A 27,500-nucleotide genomic window follows, 5' to 3' on the forward strand; every position below is an offset into this window, starting at 1 on the left:
ATTTACAAAAACGTGAGGGGTGTACTCACTTTTGTGAGATACTATATATATATATATATATATATATATATATATATATATATATATATATATATATATATATATATATATATATATATATATAAAACTATATATATATATATATAAAAATATATATATAAATATATATGTATAGATATATATTTTTTGTCAACAAATCCTATATTTTTTTTATATATATATATATATATATAAATATATAAAAATATTTATTTAAGAATAAATTGAACATATTCTTATATGTGAAGAATATTGAGAGTGAAATATTCCAAATTAATGTCGGGTTTAGCGCACTTGAATAAATGCAGTCAAGTTAGCGCGCAAGTATGGGTGTTAGGTTTTTTGCAGACTGCACTCTCCATTTAAGTGTATGGGAGAAAACATTAATGCTGCTGCAATATTTGAAGTTTCACTTTTTGCGCGCCTAGGATTGTATCTTGCCCGCTAACTTTTTACTTTCAACTTATAATACGTGCGCAACCCGACGTGTGCAAATAGCCTGTTTATCTTAAGTTAAGTTAAAAAGCGAGCTGGATCGCTAAATAGCGCTCCACTCATAATCTAGCCCACAGTGATAAACTGAGATATTTAAATTTGTGCTAGAAGCATCCTTGTGGATCTCCTGTGTTGAGTTGCTTTGGTTCTTATAGGATAATGTGAATATATGTAGGTTGTAGCTAGCAGTTTGCAAGGAACATGAGTTTCAGCCCCATTAATTAATTCCTTGGGTAATACCATTGTGAAGAGTTGAAAGATAACATTTTCATAAAGGTTTCTTAAAGGATAAATTTAAGTTATTGTTTCTTTGTTGCATCTAAAAGAGGACATCTTTATATTTGTCCAGTTTTGTTTACAATTTCTTAGAAAGACTAATTTCTGGTGCTTTCACACTTAAGAATGCATATTGATCTTACAAACAGACCACATAAGGTAGAACAAAAGAGAAAGAGAAGCCGTCTGCCAGGAACGAACAGCAGCTCAATAGTTTGTTCTATTGCACGGGTGCCACCTGGGAGTAGCTTCTTTCTGCCCAATTGTGCTTTTCCCAGAGGAAAACTTTCCTATAGTTTATCAGTCTGATCACTCCAACATGGTCAGTCCAGCCCCGAAATACCAGGCAATTCTCCTCTGAACAAGGAAAACAGCAACACATAAAATACAGGAAACGTTTATGCCTAGTGGAGGTGAGGCTACTATCCAATTTTAGTGTGACTTAAATCAAATTGGTTAAACTTTTTTGGTTTCCACGCACTATTTTCATGCAGAATCCAGGGAAGAGAAATATGTACGGTCTTCCCTACAAAGTATATTCTGCTGTCTTTTTTCCACCCGACAGTTGTCATGGGCCCAAGACTTATACTGTTCTGCCCCTAAATCTATCCACATTTTCTTTTGTTGATGTTAGTAAAGTAACATTAAGTCTTCTAGGTTTATAGCTGAAAGAAATGGAAGAACTAATTACTTTTTAAGAATTAATTGTCAAAGGCAAATATTCTTTTATTACATTTAGAGGTTTATTGATAGGATCACTTATGTTATTGTGAATTATGCTATTGTAAATGTATTGTAAATGTTAGTATATCTAATGTCTCATACTATGTGGGCTAGGATTTCCATGGTTTGTTAGCATGTTTCAAGTAATCTGAAAGTAATGCATGTTCTCTGCTTGTATCCCCACCAAAACAATAATAAATAGGTGATGTAATATGGGCATACTGTTTAGCACAATATTGCTTGACATCCAAGAGGAGGTTACTTACAAAGGAGTAAAAGTTATGGGCTTTTTTTTTTTTAAATAAAATGTATTATCACCCTGTGTGGTGGATGACCTGCCTCCTGCTAGTCATGGGTGCTGCCATGTTGAAATTTACCTTTTATTGCATTCCAGTACTGATGTGTTTGCACATGTGCAGCAACTCTCCTTCAAATACCTGCAATGTAACTTAAGTTCCAACATGGCAGCACTCATAAGTAGAGGGAGGTGCATGAAATGGCATTAGTGTCCTTTTAAATATATCTGATTGAAGTATTTTAAGCCATCTGGTAAGCAGAGTTGAAGTTTATGAAGTATTTTGAGTATCTTAAACAACCTACAGTACTGTACTTTCTAAATGGATATTTATTTTATAAATTTGACAAAAAGACCAAATGGTAGAGAAGATATAGATACTATCATAATGATCTAATTATGAAAATATCCTTTATTATAGTGCATATAACCCCAAGCCTAGGTAAGAACAATATATAAGGTAAAGCAGAGATTTTTATTGATCCATATTGCCATCCCATCCTATTTTGGTTGCTGATTTTCCTGTTTCAATTATTAGGAAAGTATAATTTAGTCTACACAAAGTATATATAAGTAAAATCTGCTTTAATGTTATTACTCATCAAACACTAATTATTATTAAGAACTATTTGTCTCAAACAAACAAAAAACTATAGAAAATTAGATATTTACTGTATATATCAATTAGAAAGCCCTTCTTGTTCATGTATATTTATATCTAAAGTGTAATCAGAACAGAAATATGCATATCACAGGGCTCAAGGAATACTACTACTATTTAAAGTGATCATAAATCTTAGTGTTTCAAAAATCAAAAATGCTAGGCTTTACCACCACTAAAAATCAGTCATAATTTAAAAAAAAAAAAAAGCTATGTTAAAAGTACATTTTCTTTGCAGCGTACTCCTTGCTAAACTAAGCGGCTCTGGCCGCCCATGGCATAACTCTTTTTGTTTTTTTCAATGAGGTGACTTTTCCAACTCTTAGCCAATAGTCATGCTAGCCATTGGCACAGTGATTTTAGGTAGAAATGTCCAAAGAACTACTTTAAATATGAGCTAGTACTTGAAAGTATTGAGAAACCAGGGACTCCTGTACCGATTTAATACCAGAAAATCTATGAAATAGTAGAAATTTCCACAATACAAAGCTTAATGTCTGAAATGGAGAAGTATTGTTCCAGGAGGTGAATAAATATTACAGATCCTGTAGTATGCAGTGGAGGTGGATAAAAGTGTGATCACCGGAGATGGTATATTCAACTGCTGCCCCCTTCTTCACTCAATAACCATACTGGTTGATTGAGCTTCTGTGGATCCGGATGAAGATTAGGTAGCATGTTTGGAAACAATGGAATAAATTCAAGGTAGTTTGTTGGTAGTGTGTTGACCTTTGGTGCAGAAGAAACCACAGCCGTGTAGGCCATTATGGAACACAAAATACTTCTTTCTTTTTTCAATGTAACAGCTGCAGAATGAGAGGGATTTGAGGAAATGTGCAAATCAGGTTGAAATACCAGGTTTGCAAGATGGCAGGGCCTCCCACTGAGATGACTGGAAGAGGCTGACAAAGCATGGCAGCAGATTTCAACTGGAAACTATCAGATTTATGCACTCTACGTTAGCACTGACTAAAATACTGGTATTTAACTGTTACTCAGTCAGACTCAATGGAAAAAAAACTCAGCTTTGCAAGAAAAATATTGGCTAGGAGAATATTGATTCAATCTCTCAAAGAAATAGTTGGCTCTAAATTCCACCCTGAAAATTGTCCTTGCCTCCAAAACTAGGAAGACTGCTCCCTAACTGAGTTTGCGATAATCTGTCTTTATAATTACCGGGTCTAGTTCTGAGACTGGAACAACCATATTTCCTAATTTCAACCACTGTATCAGAAGACTGAGGAAGTGACATATAAAATAACTCTTTGAGACAGACTCAGATTCTTGTTCCATCTCTGAAGAAATTCTGAAATGAGTACATGTGCCACCTGGTTCACTGGACCATAGATATAGCAGAAGCCATTTTTCCCAACAAACGACACCACATTCTTGCCATGACCACTTTAATTGTGACCTGTTAGATAGAAACTAATGCCTAGATTACGAGTTTTGTGTTAGCCTTAAAAAGCAGCGATGAGAGGTCCCAACGCTGCTTTTTAACGCCCGCTGGTATTACGAGTCTGGCAGGTACAGGTGTACCGCTCACTTTTTTCCGCGACTCGAGCATACCGCAAATCCCATTACGTAACACCCCCCGAACTTAAATATAATTTAAATTAATCTAAATAAAATTACTACAATTAAATAAATTATTCCTATTTAAAACTAAATACTTACCTATAAAATAAACCATAAGCTAGCTACAATATAACTAATAGTTACATTTGTATCTATCTTAGGGTTTATATTTATTTTACAGTCAACTATTTATTTTAACTAAAAAATTTAAAAATAGAGAGAGTAGAAAATATTGCTGTATATTTAATATTCGGTGCTACCCTTGAATAATAAATTTAAACAACAGAAAAGATAGGCATATATTGGGGCATTTGTAAATGTCCCAAAAAACGCAAGGGATAAAAAAGCACACGAAAAGTTATTTTGAAATAATCCAATTTCATTATTTAAATGTCCCACTTCACATTCAGTGTTTGATCAGTCCCTCCGGGCTGCAGTAGTTAGAGGAACCTCTTACAATTTAAAATACAAAATCAAAACAAAAGCAATACATAAAGCTATCTGAAAATCTCAAACCCTATGCATACGTATGCAGACTAGAACAATGCAAGACTATAGGATAACATATATGAAAATCATGCACAAAATGTCTAAATACAAGACACTACTAAATTATCCTAAATGTCAGACATATATTTGTAGCATACTATATACAAAATGAACAAGAAACTTATCAGTCCATTTTCCACTGTTTAGTGTAAGTATGAAAGCCATATACTGATAATACATAGCATGTGTCGGTAGATAATCGACCGCAACAGAATCTGCTGCACACTAGGTCAAAAAACCGATCCACAATTTGTATAATGTTAAGACAGTACTTATCTTCCAAAGTAAAGTTGCGATGGTGCTTTTTCCTTGCTGATCCGTAATTCCTCGGCGTGTGACGTAATCCCCAATGGGGGTGGTTAGCTCGTCACTGCAGCTCCGATTGGTTCCTAGTACCTGAAACTGTATCCATTGGTCCAGGAAAGAACCAAGAGAGAGTAGACCAACCGCAACTCTGTATCTCCTTGTCAGGACACCCACGATCGATATCAGGCTCTCATATTGACAAGTGAAAGTACTTGGGAAATAAAGCACCTGCTTTTTATAAGCTGTCCTCAGGCTCCAAGAGTCGATTCCTAAAGTCAGTTCACAGATACAGCATCCAAGCGCTATCGTTTCAGCGCATATGCACAGCTCCCAGGCTTGTTCTGTTCATTAGGATATTTTCAAGCAGTATAGGCTTATTTAATGCTGGATTAAGACTTCCGCTTTAATGTGTCACCACAAACAAACCTCAGACAGTATTTAGCTTATCCAAGGTGTAATACACATAGTGCCAACGCACGTTTCACCCCCCTCCAGAGCATGTGTCCCAGGGGTTCATCAGGGCATACTGAATCCATACCGGACATCCTCTTTATAGAGCATACCTGATTACTCACAGGTGATTCTCATACACAGTCTCGCCCACATTTTATTTGGAGAGCTGTGTCCTGTGAATATCCAGGGGCCCTTAAAGGGATATTTACATACAAATAAATTGCAGCATTTGTTTTAAATTCTACCTTCAAATTGTGCAAAGAATGAAAAATCTTCATTATTGAGCAAACATTTTAAACTATTACCCTCATTCCTAGGTAACATCATAGCTCTATTTGCACATAGAGATTACTCCAAAATAAATGGCAAACATCCTGTCAGATTTGTTTTGCTCTCTTATAGAAAGCTTATATATTCCAATTTGTCATTCAGACCTACTGGTAATCTTGTCCCCAGCCTATAGATCCATTTGGTCTCTTTCTGTAAAAGGACTTTATCGTTGTTACCACCTCGTCCATTAGTGATCCCTTTGTCAATAATTATGAATTTGAATGAATTTACGTTGCTATTGTGCATATCACAGAAATGTCTAGCAACGTTTGTGTCTCTGGAATAGAGGATGTCGTCTCTGTGCTCTTGTACCCGATCCTTTACCATCCTTTTAGTTTTTCCAACGTAAAAGACCGGGCACGAACATCGTAAGAGGTAGACCACCCCCTCAGACTTACAATTGAAAAAGAATCTTATGTCAAAGACTCTATTTTCTTGCACTGAGAATTGTTTAGTGCTATCCATGTGGGCACAGTATACACAGTGCCCACATGGATAGCTACCTTTTATTCCCTTATCTTTTCGTAACCAGTCAGCATCAGAGGGTCCTCTGACAAACTGACTTTTTACCAGCTTATCTCGTAGGCTCTGTGCCTTTCTGGCTGCCATCTGAGGTATATCTCCTATAGCTTGTCTCACTTTCTCATCCAAGGTGAGAATGTGCCAATTTCTTTTCATAGCTAATCTGATATTGTTCCATTGATCATTATACATAGAGATAAATCTAATCTGATTCCCCTTAGTTTTTATCCTTTCTCCATACAGTAGATCATCCCTCGACATTTTTCGAGCCTTCCAAAGGGATTTCTTTAGACATTTATTTGAATATCCCCTTTGAAGGAATCTCTCCTTCATTTGCTGTGCATGGATGTCAAATTTTGAAAGTGAGGAGCAATTCCTTCTTAAGCGAAGGAACTGCCCATATGGTATTCCTCTTTTTAAATGATTAGGGTGACTACTGTTAGCATGAAGAATACTGTTAGTGGCGTTTTTCTTTCGATAATTCTCAGTCACTATTTTCAAACCTTCTTTTTTCAGGGTTATGTCTAGGAAATTCAGTTCCCTTTCACTTGTTTCTGATGTGAGGAAGATGTTCCTGTCATTGTGGTTTAGGGTGGAAACAAATATATTAAATTCCTCTACTGTTCCGTCCCACAAGACTAGAACATCGTCCACATATCTTACCCACATCAGCACTTTTTCATCAAAAGTGTCGACATGTTGTTCAAAAATATCAGATTCCCATGACCCCAGATGGAGACATGCATAAGTGGGGGCACATACTGCCCCCATTGCAGTTCCGCGTATCTGGCGGAACACCTGCCCATCAAAAGAAAAAACATTATTTTTTAAAATGAACTCCAGAAGCACCATCATAAATTCTGTGTGTTCCATATATGCTGGACCCCTTGTTTCAAGGAATCTTTTGATTGCTAGTAAGCCCACATTGTGGGGAATGGAAGAGTAGAGGCTCTCCACATCTAAAGAAGCTAGAATGTTTTTTTCCCCCAATACCACACCATCCAGTTTTTTTAACAAATCTGTTGTATCCTTAACGTATGATGGTAAAGTTAGAAGGAAGGGGCGCAGATGTTTATCTACATACTCCCCAATTTTTTCTGTTATACTGCCGATCCCCGAAACGATGGGTCTCCCTGGGGGACATTGCATATTTTTATGCAATTTCGGCAGTATATAGAAAACTGGCATAACAGGAAATTTAGGATACATAAATTTGAACTCATTTTGACTAATTATTCCCTTACTTCTAGCATCATTAAGTATCCTAAACAAGGAATTCTGAGTATGTGTAAGTGGGTTACTACTTAGCTTTTCATATTGGTTCTTGTCATGAAGTTGGCGCTTGACTTCATTAACATATAAATGCTCATCAAGAATTACCAAATTCCTCCCCTTATCGGCGGGCTTCATCACCAGACCTCTAGCCAACATCAGTTCTTTTAAAGCCTTCCTCTCTCTAGGCTCCAAGTTATCACTCTCCTGTCGTGGAGTTAGATTTTCAATCTCTTTCTCCATTTTTTTGACAAACAGGTTGACCGCTGGGACCAAAGATAGAGAAGGCATGTGTTCTGACTTGGGTTTGAATGCATATTTTTGGTCTGTTAAACTTGTACTAGATGGATTTTCTATTGTGAGTTCTAGCTCATTTTCTGCCAGGAGTGAACCTCTCCTCATTCCCCCTGAACCTGGCCCATGTTGAACTCCTTAAAAAAGGCCTGTCCTTTTGTCCTACTGCAAAATTAGATAGGTTTGAGGTTATAAAAGACCTCCATCTTTTTGCAAGAAAAATAGTGCTATCAGTAATTATGAGATCAAAATTAGATAATACTAGTAATTTAGACCTAAGAGACCAAATAGCCCTTAGTGACTTAGAATCACTCCTGGCAGAAAATGAGCTAGAACTCACAATAGAAAATCCATCTAGTACAAGTTTAACAGACCAAAAATATGCATTCAAACCCAAGTCAGAATACATGCCTTCTCTATCTTTGGTCCCAGCGGTCAACCTGTTTGTCAAAAAAATGGAGAAAGAGATTGAAAATCTAACTCCACGACAGGAGAGTGATAACTTGGAGCCTAGAGAGAGGAAGGCTTTAAAAGAACTGATGTTGGCTAGAGGTCTGGTGATGAAGCCCGCCGATAAGGGGGGGAATTTGGTAATTCTTGATGAGCATTTATATGTTAATGAAGTCAAGCGCCAACTTCATGACAAGAACCAATATGAAAAGCTAAGTAGTAACCCACTTACACATACTCAGAATTCCTTGTTTAGGATACTTAATGATGCTAGAAGTAAGGGAATAATTAGTCAAAATGAGTTCAAATTTATGTATCCTAAATTTCCTGTTATGCCAGTTTTCTATATACTGCCGAAATTGCATAAAAATATGCAATGTCCCCCAGGGAGACCCATCGTTTCGGGGATCGGCAGTATAACAGAAAAAATTGGGGAGTATGTAGATAAACATCTGCGCCCCTTCCTTCTAACTTTACCATCATACGTTAAGGATACAACAGATTTGTTAAAAAAACTGGATGGTGTGGTATTGGGGGAAAATATGCATGTCTCCATCTGGGGTCATGGGAATCTGATATTTTTGAACAACATGTCGACACTTTTGATGAAAAAGTGCTGATGTGGGTAAGATATGTGGACGATGTTCTAGTCTTGTGGGACGGAACAGTAGAGGAATTTAATATATTTGTTTCCACCCTAAACCACAATGACAGGAACATCTTCCTCACATCAGAAACAAGTGAAAGGGAACTGAATTTCCTAGACATAACCCTGAAAAAAGAAGGTTTGAAAATAGTGACTGAGAATTATCGAAAGAAAAACGCCACTAACAGTATTCTTCATGCTAACAGTAGTCACCCTAATCATTTAAAAAGAGGAATACCATATGGGCAGTTCCTTCGCTTAAGAAGGAATTGCTCCTCACTTTCAAAATTTGACATCCATGCACAGCAAATGAAGGAGAGATTCCTTCAAAGGGGATATTCAAATAAATGTCTAAAGAAATCCCTTTGGAAGGCTCGAAAAATGTCGAGGGATGATCTACTGTATGGAGAAAGGATAAAAACTAAGGGGAATCAGATTAGATTTATCTCTATGTATAATGATCAATGGAACAATATCAGATTAGCTATGAAAAGAAATTGGCACATTCTCACCTTGGATGAGAAAGTGAGACAAGCTATAGGAGATATACCTCAGATGGCAGCCAGAAAGGCACAGAGCCTACGAGATAAGCTGGTAAAAAGTCAGTTTGTCAGAGGACCCTCTGATGCTGACTGGTTACGAAAAGATAAGGGAATAAAAGGTAGCTATCCATGTGGGCACTGTGTATACTGTGCCCACATGGATAGCACTAAACAATTCTCAGTGCAAGAAAATAGAGTCTTTGACATAAGATTCTTTTTCAATTGTAAGTCTGAGGGGGTGGTCTACCTCTTACGATGTTCGTGCCCGGTCTTTTACGTTGGAAAAACTAAAAGGATGGTAAAGGATCGGGTACAAGAGCACAGAGACGACATCCTCTATTCCAGAGACACAAACGTTGCTAGCCTGATATCGATCGTGGGTGTCCTGACAAGGAGATACAGAGTTGCGGTTGGTCTACTCTCTCTTGGTTCTTTCCTGGACCAATGGATACAGTTTCAGGTACTAGGAACCAATCGGAGCTGCAGTGACGAGCTAACCACCCCCATTGGGGATTACGTCACACGCCGAGGAATTACGGATCAGCAAGGAAAAAGCACCATCGCAACTTTACTTTGGAAGATAAGTACTGTCTTAACATTATACAAATTGTGGATCGGTTTTTTGACCTAGTGTGCAGCAGATTCTGTTGCGGTCGATTATCTACCGACACATGCTATGTATTATCAGTATATGGCTTTCATACTTACACTAAACAGTGGAAAATGGACTGATAAGTTTCTTGTTCATTTTGTATATAGTATGCTACAAATATATGTCTGACATTTAGGATAATTTAGTAGTGTCTTGTATTTAGACATTTTGTGCATGATTTTCATATATGTTATCCTATAGTCTTGCATTGTTCTAGTCTGCATACGTATGCATAGGGTTTGAGATTTTCAGATAGCTTTATGTATTGCTTTTGTTTTGATTTTGTATTTTAAATTGTAAGAGGTTCCTCTAACTACTGCAGCCCGGAGGGACTGATCAAACACTGAATGTGAAGTGGGACATTTAAATAAAGAAATTGGATTATTTCAAAATAACTTTTCGTGTGCTTTTTTATCCCTTGCTTTTTTTGGGACATTTACAAATGCCCCAATATATGCCTATATTTTCTGTCGTTTAAATTTATTATTCAAGGGTAGCACCGAATATTAAATATACAGCAATATTTTCTACTCTCTCTATTTTTAAATTTTTTTGTATAATTTTTGTGAGGATATATTATTATTTATTTTAACTAGGTGCAATAGTTATTAATTAGTTATTAACTATTTAATAGCTTCCTAGTTAAAATAAATACAAATATACCTGTAAAATAAAACCTAACCTAAGTTACAATTACACCTAACACTACACTATTATTAAATAAATTAACTACATTAACTACAATTAATTACAATTAAATTAAATAAACTAAATTACGGAAAAAAAACCCACTAAATTACAGAAAATAATAAAATAATTACAAGATTTTTAAACTAATTACACCTAATCTAATCCCCCTATAAAATTAAAAAGCCCCCCAAAATAATAAAAAGCCCTACCCTACACTAAATAACAAATTGCCCTTAAAAGGGCTTTTTGCAGGGCATTGTCCCAAAATAATCAGCTCTTTTACCTGTAAAAAAAAATACAATACCTCCCCAACATTACAACCCACCACCCACACACCCAACCCTACTCTAAAACCCACCCAATCCCCCCTTAATAAAACCTAACACTACCCCCTTGAAGATCATCCTACCTTGAGAAGTCTTCACCCAACCGGGCAGAAGTGGTCCTCCAGACGGGCAGAAGTCTTCATCCAGGCGGCATCTTCTATCTTCATCCATCCGGAGTGGAGCGGGTCCATCTTCAAGACATCCGACGCGGAGCATCCTCTTCAATCGACGGTGACTGGAACAATGACAGGTCCTTTAAATGACGTCATCCAAGATGGCGTCCCTTCAATTCCGATTGGCTGATAGAATTCTATAAGCCAATCGGAATTAAGGTAGAAAAAATCCTATTGGCTGATCCAATCGGCCAATAGGATTGAAGTACAATCCTATTGGCTGATTAGAACAGCCAATAGGATTGAGCTCGCATAATATTGGCTGATTGGAACAGCCAATAGAATGCGGGCTCAATCCCTATTGGCTGATTGGATCAGCCAATAGGATTTTTTCTACCTTAATTCCGATTGGCTGACAGAATTCCCCATAGGAATCAATGGGGCTGCGTTAGGAGCTGAACGCTGCTTTTTTGCAGGTGTTAGGTTTTTGTCAGCCAAATCTGCCCCATTGATCCCTATGGGGAAATCGTGCACGAGCACGTTTTGCCAATTTACAGCTACCGTAAGCAGCGCTGGTATCGAGGTGAGATGTGGAGCTAAATTCTGCTCTACGCTCACCTTTTTGCGGCTAACGCCGGGTTTCTAAAGACCTGTAATACCAGCGTTACTGTACGTGAGCGGTAAGGAAAAACTGTGCGTTAGCACCGCACACCTTTACCGACAAAAACTCGTAATCTAGCCGAAAATTAGGTTTTATCCTCATATAAGTATCAAAGGCTCTTTTTTCAGAACTATAGATCAGAACTGCAGTAAGAGTTCCCTGTGAGAGCTCTACGGATGTTATCTAGATAGTAAAGATATAAACTCCCTTTCTGCCTGAGTATTTCCACAAACAGCACCAAAATCTTAGTAAACACTCTAGGGGGCTTGGAGACCACAAGCTGTAAAGTTGCAAAGGGAAATTGTTGATTGTGAAGTTAATGTTTTAAATACTGGGAACTCATCAGGAACAACAGGGGTATGTTTAAGCCAAATAGTAAAGTAGTAGGTAAATCATCTATAACTCTCAAACACCTAGATTACGAGTTTTGACCGCTATAGGGAAAGTAAAGAACGTAACAAAATTTGTATTATATAACCCCCTATAGCGATGCCATTACAAGTTTAAAAAAACCCGGCTTGCACGGGCGATATGGAGATTTTGAGTTCATACCGCACCAAAAACAAGAGGTGTTTTGACATGCTCGTGCACGCTTTACCCATAGACATCAATGGGGAGAGCCGGAAAAAAAAAAATCTAATACCTGCAATCGCGGAAACAAAAGCTCCATAACGCAGCCCCATTGATGTCTATGGGGAGAAAGAAAATACTGTTTAAACCTAACACCCTAACTTAAATCCGAGTCTAAACACCCCTAATCCCGAGTCTAAACACCCCTAATCTGCCGCTCCCGATATCGCCGCCACCTAAATAAAGGTATTAACCCCTAATCTGCTGCTCCCGATATCGCCGCCACTATACCAAAGTTATTAAACCCTATTCCGCCACACCCCAACATCGCCCACACTATAATAAATCTATTAACCCCTATTCCGCCGCTCCCCGACATCGCCACAACTAAATAAAGCTATTAACCCCTAAACCTCTGGCCTCCCACATCACTACCACTAAATAAACCTATTAACCCCTAAACCGCCAGCCCCCCACATCGCAACAACCTAAATTAAACTATTAAACCCTAACGTAACCCTAACCTAACCCTAACACCCCCTAACTTTAACATAATAAAATAGAGCTAAATTAAACTTACAATTATTAATTAAATAAACCTATTAACCCCTAAACCGCCAGCCCCCCACATCGCAACAACCTAAATTAAACTATATTAGCCCCTAAACCTAACCCTGAACCTAACGTAACTCTAACCCTAATACTAACCCTAACACCCCCTACTTTAACATAATTAAATTAGATCTAAATTAAATTTACAATTATTAACTAAATAATTCCTATTTAAAACTAAATACTTACCTGTGAAATAAAACCTAAGCTAGCTACAATATAACTAATAGTTACATTGTAGCTATCTTAGGTTTTATTTTTATTTCACAGGTAAGGTTGTATTTATTTTAACTAGGTAGACTAGTTAGTAAATAGTTATAAACTATTTACTAACTACCTAGCTAAAATAAATACAAACTTACCTGTGAAATAAAACCTAACCTGCCTTACACTAAAACCTAACATTACAAAAACTAAATGAAACTACCATTACAAAAAAAACAAAAACTAAATTATCCAAAAAAATAAAGATTATTCCTATTCTAATACCCTTTTTTTAAAAAAAAAAAACACCCCAAAATAAAAAATCCTCATCTAGAATAAACTACCAAGGACCCTTAAAAGGGTCTTTTTTTTTTGGGGGGGGGGGGGGCTTAAAAGGGAATTTTGTAGGGCATTGCCCTGAGTTAAACAGCTCTTTTGCTCCAAAAAAAAATACAAGCACCCCCTAACACTATACAAACTCTCACCCCTCAAACTACCAAGGGCCCTTAAAAGGGCCTTTTTAGGGGCCCTTAAAAGGGACTTTTGAAGGGTATTGCCCTGAGTTAAACAGCTCTTTTGCTAAAAAAAAACACCCCCTAAAAATATACATTACAAAAAATAACAAACAAATTATCAAAAATAAAAAAAAAAATCCTATTCTAACACCCTAAAATTAAAAACCTAATCTAGAATAAACTACCAATGGCACTTAAAAGGGCCTTTTGTAGGGCATTGCCCTAAAGAAATTAGCTCTGTTTATGAAATAAAAATATAAATACCCACTAACATTGCAAACCCCCACCCCTCCAAAATAAAAACTATCTAAAAAACCTAAGCTACCCATTGCCCTGAAAAAGGCATTTGTATGGGCATTGCCCTTAAAAGGGCATTTAGCTCTTTCACTGCCCAGACCCTAAACTAAAAAATAAAACCCACCCAATAAACCCTTAAAAAAGCCTAACACTAACCCACAACGATCAACTTACAGTTTTTGAAGTCCCACTTGAATGATCTTCATCCCGGAATTGAAGTCCTGATCCAGGCGGCGAGAAGTCTTCATCCAGACAGCCTCTTCAATCTTCATCCCGGTGGCGAAGTCCTGATCCAAGCGGCGAGAAGTCTTCATCCACGCAGCCTCTGTTCAAATCAGTCAATAGGATTTAAGCAGCTCTAATTCTATTGGATGATGAATCAGCCAATAGAATGAGAGCTGCTTAAATCCTATTGGCTGTTCAAATAATTTTAGCAAAAGAGCTGTTTAACTTAGGGCAATGCCCTACAAAAGGCCCTTTGAATAACTAGTCTACCTAGTTAAAATAAATAAAAACTTACCTGTGAAATAAAAATAAAACCTAAGCTAGCTACAATGTAACTATATATTATATTGTAGCTACCTTAGGGTTTATTTTACAGGTAAGTATTTAGTTTTAAATAGGAATTATTTAGTTAATAATTGTAAATTTAATTTAGATCTAATTTCATTATGTTAAAGTTAGGGTGTGTTAGGGTTAGGTTTAGGGTTAGGGTTACGTTAGGTTTAGGGGTTAATATAGTTTAATTTAGGTTGTTGTGATGTGGGGCGTTGGCAGTTTAGGGGTTAATAGGTTTATTTAGTTAATAATTGTAAATTTAATTTAGCTCTATTTTAATTATGTTAAAGTTAGGGGGTGTTAGGGTTACGTTAGGGTTAGGTTTAGGGGTTACTAATTTAAATTAGTTTATTGCGATGTGGGGGCTTTCGGTTTAGGGGTTAATAATTAAATTTATTATATTTCATTGTGGGGGGTTAATAGGTTTATTATAGTGGTGGCGGTGTAGGGCTTAATAACTTTAGTATAGTGGGGGCGATGTGGACAGATGGCAGATTAGGGGTTAATAACATTTAAATAGTGTTTTGCGATGTGGGAGGGTGGCGGTTTAGGGGTTAATAACTTTATTATAGTGGTGACGATGTCGGGGAGTGGCGGAATAGGGGTTAATACATTTTCTTAGTGGTGGCGATGTCGGGAGCGGCAGATTAGGGGTTAATACATTTATTCTAGTATTTGCGATGCCGGAGGGCCTCGGTTTAGGGGTTAATAGGTAGCTTATGGGTGTTAGTGTACTTTTTAATACATTAGTTATGAGTTTTATGTTACAGCTTTGTAGCGTAAAACTCATAACTACTGACTTTAGATGGCTGTACAGATCTTGTGGTTTTAGGCTGTAACGTTCGCTTTTTAGCCTCACCGCAAAACTCGTAATACCGGGGCTATGGGAATCCTATGAAAAAATGTAATTTTTACAAGTGCGGTACAGACGTTGCGTTACAGGCTAAAAGGCTTGCGGTACACCTATACCGACAAGACTTGTAATGGCTGCGTTAGGGAAAATGATGCGTTATGGGCCACAATGCTGCTATTTGACTAATAACGCAAAACTCGTAATCTAGGTGAAAGCTTCCTGAATTAATCTAATTAAATAAAAAAAGCACGTCTATTTCTGCAAAGCTATTAAAGGAATCAATGTAAAATATTTCACCATAATAGGACAAACCTCAAAAAAAGTGCACTGCACCAGAAGCTTTAACATGGTCTCCTTAAACTTAGGGTTTGGAATAGAGAGCAAAAGTTGCCAACATAAAATGTATTTATGCGTGTATAGCACAACTTTTTATCCTGCCACACTTCACTGGTATATAAAGCGCACAGTGACTTCGACTTGAGATCAGGGTTGCAAATGCAAACAATACAAAAAGCCCACCTAATACAGTAGAAAAAGTCTGTAACAATAACACATACAGAAAAAAATCAAGTTTCCATATTTGCAAGACAATAAGAGATTAAAACAGTTGAATAACTGCTTGCAGAGGATGCAGTAAGTATCCCGCTTAATGCAGTATCCGCACATGCCAAACTCAAACTGTGACATCACACAACCAATGATTGAGAGGAGTCGTAGTCCTGCTCAAACAATGAACAGAAATAAGAGTAGGAGGGAGATCAGGTAACAATGCCCCTTATAAAAGTGGAGTAACAAGTTCTGTGCAACATCAGGAAGAAGGGGTTCTAGCTTGAATAGTATCCAGAAAGAGCAAAGATTTAAAAAATAATAATGGTAGGAACAGGTAATAAGAAATGAGGTCCTTCATCAGTAACCTCTGCAGTCAACTTTTTGCACCCTCAAATATAATGTTCTGAAGTCTAGGACCACACTTGACTTAATGCTACCAGCTACTTTTCCTACTTAGCCAAGGTATCAAGCCCTGTTCTGGCTTTTATGTCATATCAGAAACCCCATACAAGATTATTTAAATGTAATGAAAAACAGAATTTATGTTTACCTGATAAATTACTTTCTCCAACGGTGTGTCCGGTCCACGGCGTCATCCTTACTTGTGGGATATTCTCTTCCCCAACAGGAAATGGCAAAGAGCCCAGCAAAGCTGGTCACATGATCCCTCCTAGGCTCCGCCTACCCCAGTCATTCGACCGACGTTAAGGAGGAATATTTGCATAGGAGAAACCATATGGTACCGTGGTGACTGTAGTTAAAGAAAATAAATTATCAGACCTGATTAAAAAAACCAGGGCGGGCCGTGGACCGGACACACCGTTGGCGAAAGTAATTTATCAGGTAAACATAAATTCTGTTTTCTCCAACATAGGTGTGTCCGGTCCACGGCGTCATCCTTACTTGTGGGAACCAATACCAAAGCTTTAGGACACGGATGAAGGGAGGGAGCAAATCAGGTCACCTAAATGGAAGGCACCACGGCTTGCAAAACCTTTCTCCCAAAAATAGCCTCAGAAGAAGCAAAAGTATCAAACTTGTAAAATTTGGTAAAAGTGTGCAGTGAAGACCAAGTCGCTGCCCTACATATCTGATCAACAGAAGCCTCGTTCTTGAAGGCCCACGTGGAAGCCACAGCCCTAGTGGAATGAGCTGTGATTCTTTCGGGAGGCTGCCGTCCGGCAGTCTCGTAAGCCAATCTGATGATGCTTTTAATCCAAAAAGAGAGAGAGGTAGAAGTTGCTTTTTGACCTCTCCTTTTACCGGAATAAACAACAAACAAGGAAGATGTTTGTCTAAAATCCTTTGTAGCATCTAAATAGAATTTTAGAGCGCGAACAACATCCAAATTGTGCAACAAACGTTCCTTCTTTGAAACTGGTTTCGGACACAGAGAAGGTACGATAATCTCCTGGTTAATGTTTTTGTTAGAAACAACTTTTGGAAGAAAACCAGGTTTAGTACGTAAAACCACCTTATCTGCATGGAACACCAGATAAGGAGGAGAACACTGCAGAGCAGATAATTCTGAAACTCTTCTAGCAGAAGAAATTGCAACTAAAAACAAAACTTTCCAAGATAATAACTTAATATCAACGGAATGTAAGGGTTCAAACGGAACCCCCTGAAGAACTGAAAGAACTAAATTGAGACTCCAAGGAGGAGTCAAAGGTTTGTAAACAGGCTTAATTCTAACCAGAGCCTGAACAAAGGCTTGAACATCTGGCACAGCTGCCAGCTTTTTGTGAAGTAACACAGACAAGGCAGAAATCTGTCCCTTCAGGGAACTTGCAGATAATCCTTTTTCCAATCCTTCTTGAAGGAAGGATAGAATCTTAGGAATCTTAACCTTGTCCCAAGGGAATCCTTTAGATTCACACCAACAGATATATTTTTTCCAAATTTTGTGGTAAATCTTTCTAGTTACAGGCTTTCTGGCCTGAACAAGAGTATCGATAACAGAATCTGAGAACCCTCGCTTCGATAAGATCAAGCGTTCAATCTCCAAGCAGTCAGCTGGAGTGAAACCAGATTCGGATGTTCGAACGGACCCTGAACAAGAAGGTCTCGTCTCAAAGGTAGCTTCCAAGGTGGAGCCGATGACATATTCACCAGATCTGCATACCAAGTCCTGCGTGGCCACGCAGGAGCTATCAAGATCACCGACGCCCTCTCCTGATTGATCCTGGCTACCAGCCTGGGGATGAGAGGAAACGGCGGGAACACATAAGCTAGTTTGAAGGTCCAAGGTGCTACTAGTGCATCCACTAGAGCCGCCTTGGGATCCCTGGATCTGGACCCGTAGCAAGGAACTTTGAAGTTCTGACGAGAGGCCATCAGATCCATGTCTGGAATGCCCCACAGCTGAGTGACTTGGGCAAAGATTTCCGGATGGAGTTCCCACTCCCCCGGATGCAATGTCTGACGACTCAGAAAATCCGCTTCCCAATTTTCCACTCCTGGGATGTGGATAGCAGACAGGTGGCAGGAGTGAGACTCCGCCCATAGAATGATTTTGGTCACTTCTTCCATCGCTAGGGAACTCCTTGTTCCCCCCTGATGGTTGATGTACGCGACAGTTGTCATGTTGTCTGATTGAAACCGTATGAACTTGGCCCTCGCTAGCTGAGGCCAAGCCTTGAGAGCATTGAATATCGCTCTCAGTTCCAGAATATTTATCGGTAGAAGAGATTCTTCCCGAGACCAAAGACCCTGAGCTTTCAGGGATCCCCAGACCGCGCCCCAGCCCATCAGACTGGCGTCGGTCGTGACAATGACCCACTCTGGTCTGCGGAATGTCATCCCTTGTGACAGGTTGTCCAGGGACAGCCACCAACGGAGTGAGTCTCTGGTCCTCTGATTTACTTGTATCTTCGGAGACAAGTCTGTATAGTCCCCATTCCACTGACTGAGCATGCACAGTTGTAATGGTCTCAGATGAATGCGCGCAAAAGGAACTATGTCCATTGCCGCTACCATCAACCCGATCACTTCCATGCACTGAGCTATGGAAGGAAGAGGAACGGAATGAAGTATCCGACAAGAGTCTAGAAGTTTTGTTTTTCTGGCCTCTGTCAGAAAAATCCTCATTTCTAAGGAGTCTATTATTGTTCCCAAGAAGGGAACCCTTGTTGACGGAGATAGAGAACTCTTTTCCACGTTCACTTTCCATCCGTGAGATCTGAGAAAGGCCAGGACAATGTCCGTGTGAGCCTTTGCTTGAGGAAGGGACGACGCTTGAATCAGAATGTCGTCCAAGTAAGGTACTACAGCAATGCCCCTTGGTCTTAGCACAGCTAGAAGGGACCCTAGTACCTTTGTGAAAATCCTTGGAGCAGTGGCTAATCCGAAAGGAAGCGCCACGAACTGGTAATGCTTGTCCAGGAATGCGAACCTTAGGAACCGATGATGTTCCTTGTGGATAAGAATATGTAGATACGCATCCTTTAAATCCACCGTGGTCATGAATTGACCTTCCTGGATGGAAGGAAGAATAGTTCGAATGGTTTCCATCTTGAACGATGGAACCTTGAGAAACTTGTTTAAGATCTTGAGATCTAAGATTGGTCTGAACGTTCCCTCTTTTTTGGGAACTATGAACAGATTGGAGTAGAACCCCATCCCTTGTTCTCTTAATGGAACAGGATGAATCACTCCCATTTTTAACAGGTCTTCTACACAATGTAAGAATGCCTGTCTTTTTATGTGGTCTGAAGACAACTGAGACCTGTGGAACCTCCCCCTTGGGGGAAGTCCCTTGAATTCCAGAAGATAACCTTGGGAGACTATTTCTAGCGCCCAAGGATCCAGAACATCTCTTGCCCAAGCCTGAGCGAAGAGAGAGAGTCTGCCCCCCACCAGATCCGGTCCCGGATCGGGGGCCAACATTTCATGCTGTCTTGGTAGCAGTGGCAGGTTTCTTGGCCTGCTTTCCCTTGTTCCAGCCTTGCATTGGTCTCCAAGCTGGCTTGGCTTGAGAAGTATTACCCTCTTGCTTAGAGGACGTAGCACTTTGGGCTGGTCCGTTTCTACGAAAGGGACGAAAATTAGGTTTAGTTTTCGCCTTGAAAGGCCGATCCTGAGGAAGGGCGTGGCCCTTACCCCCAGTGATATCAGAGATAATCTCTTTCAAGTCAGGGCCAAACAGCGTTTTCCCCTTGAAAGGAATGTTAAGTAGCTTGTTCTTGGAAGACGCATCAGCCGACCAAGATTTCAACCAAAGCGCTCTGCGCGCCACAATAGCAAACCCAGAATTCTTAGCCGCTAACCTAGCCAATTGCAAAGTGGCGTCTAGGGTGAAAGAATTAGCCAATTTGAGAGCATTGATTCTGTCCATAATCTCCTCATAAGGAGGAGAATCACTATCGACCGCCTTTATCAGCTCATTGAACCAGAAACATGCGGCTGTAGCGACAGGGACAATGCATGAAATTGGTTGTAGAAGGTAACCCTGCTGAACAAACATCTTTTTAAGCAAACCTTCTAATTTTTTATCCATAGGATCTTTGAAAGCACAACTATCCTCTATGGGTATAGTGGTGCGTTTGTTTAAAGTGGAAACCGCTCCCTCGACCTTGGGGACTGTCTGCCATAAGTCCTTTCTGGGGTCGACCATAGGAAACAATTTTTTAAATATGGGGGGAGGGACGAAAGGAATACCGGGCCTTTCCCATTCTTTATTAACAATGTCCGCCACCCGCTTGGGTATAGGAAAAGCTTCTGGGAGCCCCGGCACCTCTAGGAACTTGTCCATTTTACATAGTTTCTCTGGGATGACCAACTTGTCACAATCATCCAGAGTGGATAATACCTCCTTAAGCAGAATGCGGAGATGTTCCAACTTAAATTTAAATGTAATCACATCAGGTTCAGCTTGTTGAGAAATGTTCCCTGAATCAGTAATTTCTCCCTCAGACAAAACCTCCCTGGCCCCATCAGACTGGGTTAGGGGCCCTTCAGAAACATTAATATCAGCGTCGTCATGCTCTTCAGTATCTAAAACAGAGCAGTCGCGCTTACGCTGATAAGTGTTCATTTTGGCTAAAATGTTTTTGACAGAATTATCCATTACAGCCGTTAATTGTTGCATAGTAAGGAGTATTGGCGCGCTAGATGTACTAGGGGCCTCCTGAGTGGGCAAGACTCGTGTAGACGAAGGAGGGAATGATGCAGTACCATGCTTACTCCCCTCACTTGAGGAATCATCTTGGGCATCATTGTCATTGTCACATAAATCACATTTATTTAAATGAATAGGAATTCTGGCTTCCCCACATTCAGAACACAGTCTATCTGGTAGTTCAGACATGTTAAACAGGCATAAACTTGATAACAAAGTACAAAAAACGTTTTAAAATAAAACCGTTACTGTCACTTTAAATTTTAAACTGAACACACTTTATTACTGCAATTGCGAAAAAACATGAAGGAATTGTTCAAAATTCACCAAATTTTCACCACAGTGTCTTAAAGCCTTAAAAGTATTGCACACCAAATTTGGAAGCTTTAACCCTTAAAATAACGGAACCGGAGTCGTTTTGAACTTTAACCCCTTTACAGTCCCTGGTATCTGCTTTGCTGAGACCCAACCAAGCCCAAAGGGGAATACGATACCAAATGACGCCTTCAGAAAGTCTTTTCTAAGTATCAGAGCTCCTCTCACATGCGACTGCATGCCATGCCTCTCAAAAACAAGTGCGCCACACCGGCGCGAAAATGAGGCTCTGCCTATGCTTTGGGAAAGCCCCTAAAGAATAAGGTGTCTAAAACAGTGCCTGCCGATATTATTATATCAAAATACCCAGATAAAATGATTCCTCAAGGCTAAATATGTGTTAATAATGAATCGATTTAGCCCAGAAAAAGTCTACAGTCTTAATAAGCCCTTGTGAAGCCCTTATTTACGATCGTAATAAACATGGCTTACCGGATCCCATAGGGAAAATGACAGCTTCCAGCATTACATCGTCTTGTTAGAATGTGTCATACCTCAAGCAGCAAGAGACTGCTCACTGTTCCCCCAACTGAAGTTAATTGCTCTCAACAGTCCTGTGTGGAACAGCCATGGATTTTAGTGACGGTTGCTAAAATCATTTTCCTCATACAAACAGAAATCTTCATCTCTTTTCTGTTTCTGAGTAAATAGTACATACCAGCACTATTTCAAAATAACAAACTCTTGATTGAATAATAAAAACTACAGTTAAACACTAAAAAACTCTAAGCCATCTCCGTGGAGATGTTGCCTGTACAACGGCAAAGAGAATGACTGGGGTAGGCGGAGCCTAGGAGGGATCATGTGACCAGCTTTGCTGGGCTCTTTGCCATTTCCTGTTGGGGAAGAGAATATCCCACAAGTAAGGATGACGCCGTGGACCGGACACACCTATGTTGGAGAAACTGTAGATTTGTGTGCCACCTCAATTAAACTTTTGCTGTAAAAGGCTTTAGCTAAATGATCAATTCCTATTTGATTTTAAAGGACATAAAACTCGAAAATAAAATGCACATAAACACATTTCTGTTTTGAAAAGAAGCATTTTTTCTATACACCTATATCAAAAGGAAATGTTTCTAGTAAAAGCTATGACTATTTTAATGATTGCTTTAATTGTGCATGTTGTATATGTAAATAGCCCATGTGTACCTACTTTCAAACACAACACTTGCTTAGATTGCTTGTGGGAGGTGTGCATTTGGCAGCTGACACCCAACTTGAGTCATTGCTAGCTCAATATACGCTCTCTGAGCAGGCATTGTGCTTGAATGTGGTTGCACAGGGCATACAGTATGTACATATGCTCTGTGCACAGAAAAATCTATCACTGAAACAGACATAACTTTTAGTAGAAGCAGTTTTGCTAATATATGTATATTGCAAAATGTTTCTACTCAAAATTTAAATGCATATATGTCCCTTTAACCTTCACTCTTTTATTACATTTAATACATTTACATGCAATAACAGCCTTGCCTTCATCATCCCTCCATATTCTCTCGGCTGGATTCAGACATATTATGTTACTTTGAAGTTTTAGAAGATGAGTGAGCTCCTGGTATTTTTTCTTTGTGCATTCAAATTCCACATAAACGTCTACCTCCGAGCTGGACCTTTTAGATTTCCTGGATTCAATGTGAGTTATAGTCACAAGTTTTTCCTAAGAAAATAAACATTTAAAATAACTTAAATGAATGTTATTCTACACAAAATCAAATAATACAAATCATGACAGTTAAGTAAAAAAGCAAACTGAAACTAGAATATATAAATGGCGTCCAGCACCTAAATAAATTAATAAAATGATGGTGTCCAATTTTGTTGAATATTTAAAAAATTCACAAATTGTGGTCATATGCTACATTTATGTTGTACACCACATACAAAGAAATAAAATAAAAAGTAAAAAATTAGGCCAGAGAAAATGTAATAATACTGTAATTATAATTATATTATTCATGAATTGCTTTCAAGTCAGTATGTACTCAAATAGAAAATGAAGCAAAATATCTAGAATTCTCCGACTTAAACTGACGAGTATGATACAACTGTAAGAGAGCAATTTATAATTTGTATCAATAAAAATATATCTACAACATTGACCTAATGGGACATTTAAAAGGATATGAAACCCCAAAAGTTTCCAAAATTACTTCTATTTTCAAATTTCCTTTGTTCTTATGGTTTTCTTTGTTGAAGAATAATACCAAGGTAGGTGTCTGGGGGACTACATGGCAGGTATTAGTTCTGCCATCTAGTGCTCTTGCAATTGGATAACATTCTTGCAAAACTGCTACCATAAAGTGCTCCTGGCACGTGCACACTCCTTAGCTTATGTCCCTACTTTTCAACAAAAGATACCAAGAGAATGAAGAAAATGTAATAATAGAAGTAAAATGTTGTTTGAAATTGCCAGCTTTATCTGATACAGTAAAGAAAAATGTTGGCTTTCCTTTCCCTTTACATTACAAAAAAAAAAGCTCTTGATATTACAATAAAACATTTAGGTTGATTTCAAACTGGTGGCGTTAATCATTTGAGGCTAGCCAATAGCCATTATAATGGACTCCAAAAAAGTTAACTGGGACAGTTTACAAAGCTGTTGGATTTTTCTGATGCACTAGCTCAATTGTAGCACATTAAAGATGTTCAGCTTGCTGTATGCTGTTGCTCATAGAATCAACTTTTCAGCTTCTACTAGATATAAAGGGTCAAAATGCCTTTACAACTAGTATTATCAAACCTGAATCATTTATAAAACATGTAAAACACACACATATTTAATAAAATATTATGAGCTAGATTACAAGTGGCGTGCAAATGTATTTTGTAACAAATTACTGCGGCCGGAGTAGCACGCGTATTACAAGTTTAAAGTAAAAGATTGCAAGTGAGCGAAAGACTCAGGCACTAATATGTATTTAAAGTATTTTCTCTATTTAAATACATGTGGGTTTTTTTTCAAGTTTTGGTATTTTCTTTTCTTGTCAGAAAGAAGATTTTGTGTACATGTACGGAATATTAATATCCCATTGTAGACATATATATATATATATATATATATATATATATATATATATATATATATATAAAAATATATATTATATATAGTCTAATATTATGACTGCGCTGTACCAAACGTGTTCTATATGAATAACGTTACAGTCACTTTTACCAGAAACATTAAATGTATTCATATACATTTCAATTTTGAGTTTTATGTCCCTTTAAATAGAAAAGAATATCCTCACCATGAAATAGTTATTTTGTACATTACCTACTAAGTTCCAAAGCAAAAGAGGTAGAGCTGGAAAACATAGTTCAATATATTCTCTCATTTATCCTGAAGTGAATATGCACATAAAGGCTTGGATTAATTATACTTGGCTTAGTCTTCCAAGCTAGCAGCTCTGAGGGGCAGTCCCCAAAGAATGCAAAAAGAAAAGATGCTTAACCTCAAAGATCCTGCGCTGTGCAAGCTGCTTGCCACAAAAAGCAATGTGCTCAGCATCTGCAGCGGAATGGGTGGTTTATCATTTGGAAATCTTTGCATTTGAAGTAGAAACCAAACCACAATATTCATAGAGCGGTTATGCTTTATTTGCTTCTAGTTTGTTGTACATTATTTTCAGTTCAGTGAGTAAGTAAAAGATAAGCCAAATCAGCCAGCTATGCAGAGGTGAAATGCATTCTGCCTAGAGATGCTGAGCATAATGAGAGCACCTCAGATGCTCTCATGGAATGAACTGCTTAATTCATTCACCCACACATGTCCCATATGAAATAAATACATCATCTTAAAGGGACAGTTCACCCAAAAATGTTCTCCCCTTTAAATTATTCCCAATGATCCTTTTAACTTCCTCGAGTGTATCAAATTGGTTACAGGTAGCTCCTTTACTCCTATTTATTTATTTATTATTTTTATTTATTTATAAAATACAAGCCTAAGTAAATACAGCCAGCCAAAGAAGTTACACTCTCAGTGGGATGCAGGTCAGTTAAATAATAAAATGATAATTTTCCATTGTTCTCTCTATGTATTAAAGGGACAGTCTAGGCCAAAATAAACTTTCATGATTCAGATAGAGCATGTAATTTTAAACAATTTTCGAATGTACTTTTATCACCAATTTTGCTTTGTTCTTTTGGTATTCTTAGTTGAAAGATTAACCTAGGAGGTTCATATGCTAATTTCCTAGGGCTTGAAGCCCACCTCTTTCAGATTGCATTTTAACAGTTTTTCACCACTAGAGGGTGTTAGTTCACATATTTCATATAGATAACACTGTGCTCGTGCACGTGAAGTAATCTGGGAGCAGGCACTGATTGGCTACACTGCAAGTCTGTCAAAAGAACTGAAAAAAGGGGCAGTTTGCAGAGGCTTAGATACAAGATAATCAAAGAGGTAAAAGTATATTATTATAACTGTGTTGGTTATGCAAAACTGGGAAATGGGTAATAAAGGGATTATCTATCTTTTAAAACAATAAAAATTCTGGTGTAGACTGTCCCTTTAAGCTTTGGTTTTCTAGACAAATATAAGATAAAGAAGTAAGTCTGTGTACACAAAGTTATAACATAATGAGATCTGATATTACCCTTAAAGGGACACTCAGGTCAAATTAAATGTTCATGATTCATATACAGCATGTAATTTTAAACAACTTTCCAATTAACTTCCATCAAAAATGTGCACAGTCTTTCTATATTTATACTTTTTGAGTCACCAGCTCCTACTGAGCATGTGCAAGAATTCACAGACTATATGTATATGCATTTGTGATTGGCTGATTGCTATCACATGGTACAGGGGGAGTTGAAATAAACATAACTTTGAAATTTGTTAGTAAAAAATCTACTACTCATTTGAAATTCAGAGTAAATGCAATTGCATTGTCTTGTTATCTTGCATTTGCTGATTATGCAAATCTACTGTGTTTACTGGTCTTTTAAGTTCAACCCATTGTAATAGGTTGTGGTTTCAAAGCACAAAACCATCTACTTCATAAACACAAATAAACCTGAAAATGCAAATTCTCAAATATTTTATACTCTGCAGCTGGTATAACAAGTCATTTAAATACATTAATGGAAAAACAATTTTACAGTGTGCTGTCCATTTAAAGGCATATATAAATCCTTTCAGCAGGATCTCCCCTACACCAATATTTCTCAGCCCATCAATTAACCCCTTGGCTGCCAGAGAATACAACAACATATTACAAAACTTTAAGCATTCTCTGACAGCCAGACATTATCTACATCATACTTACTGCAGAGTTGCATTACTAGCTCCTCACTTTCAACTCTCCATCATATCATTAATCCCCAGTTGCCAAAGCACCCTCACCTACCAGTCATGTTGTAGCACCCAGACTCATTGTACTGATCAGCAGCAAAATAAACAAAATTGCCACTTCCAGAGCCCTCCCTCTGTAATGCCCATCAAAATAAACACCCTATGGGCTACATACAGCTAAACTCTGCTATTCCCAAACTCCACCCATAATACACTACTTATAATACCCCTATCCATAAAACCCAACCCTAACTGACCCATTCCCTGATTATCCCTGAACATAATTATCCCACTTGCATACATTTGCCCTACAATAATCAATTGCACTACTATAGTTAACCTATATCAATTAATCCACATACCAAATTACCATTTTGTGGTTATCCCATTCCTTTATTTCCAACCCTCAGGAACAAGGAAATTTACCCCCATGAAAACCCACAACTCTATGTCCACCCACCCATGGGACTCCACACCCAAGGAACACCATAACAACCTTCTACTGCAACAATCCTCAACCCTCCCAAAAAATGAAGGTTCCTATCTTAATCCACGTTCCAGAATCTTAAACTTGTAATATGAGCCCCCAGATGCTTGAGATGTACTCACGGTATGAATGTCACTTGAGCTCAATTTACGATAGAAATCTCTCACAAAATACTTGTTATCT

The 27,500-nt window shown here is 38.2% G+C and overlaps 1 protein-coding gene across 1 annotated transcript in view; it reads right to left on the reverse strand.

Moving 5' to 3' along the window:
- Positions 1 to 27,500, reverse strand: part of TPH2 (tryptophan hydroxylase 2) — a 688,548-nt gene that overhangs the window by 523,391 nt on the left and 137,657 nt on the right. The window contains exon 4 of the mRNA XM_053716778.1: positions 23,005 to 23,188. Coding sequence (XP_053572753.1) covers positions 23,005 to 23,188 — 184 coding nt within the window. The remainder of the gene's footprint in view (positions 1 to 23,004; positions 23,189 to 27,500) is intronic.

The sequence above is a fragment of the Bombina bombina genome, chromosome 6 (assembly GCF_027579735.1).
Source record: "Bombina bombina isolate aBomBom1 chromosome 6, aBomBom1.pri, whole genome shotgun sequence".
In the NCBI taxonomy this organism is placed as follows: Eukaryota; Metazoa; Chordata; class Amphibia; order Anura; family Bombinatoridae; genus Bombina; species Bombina bombina.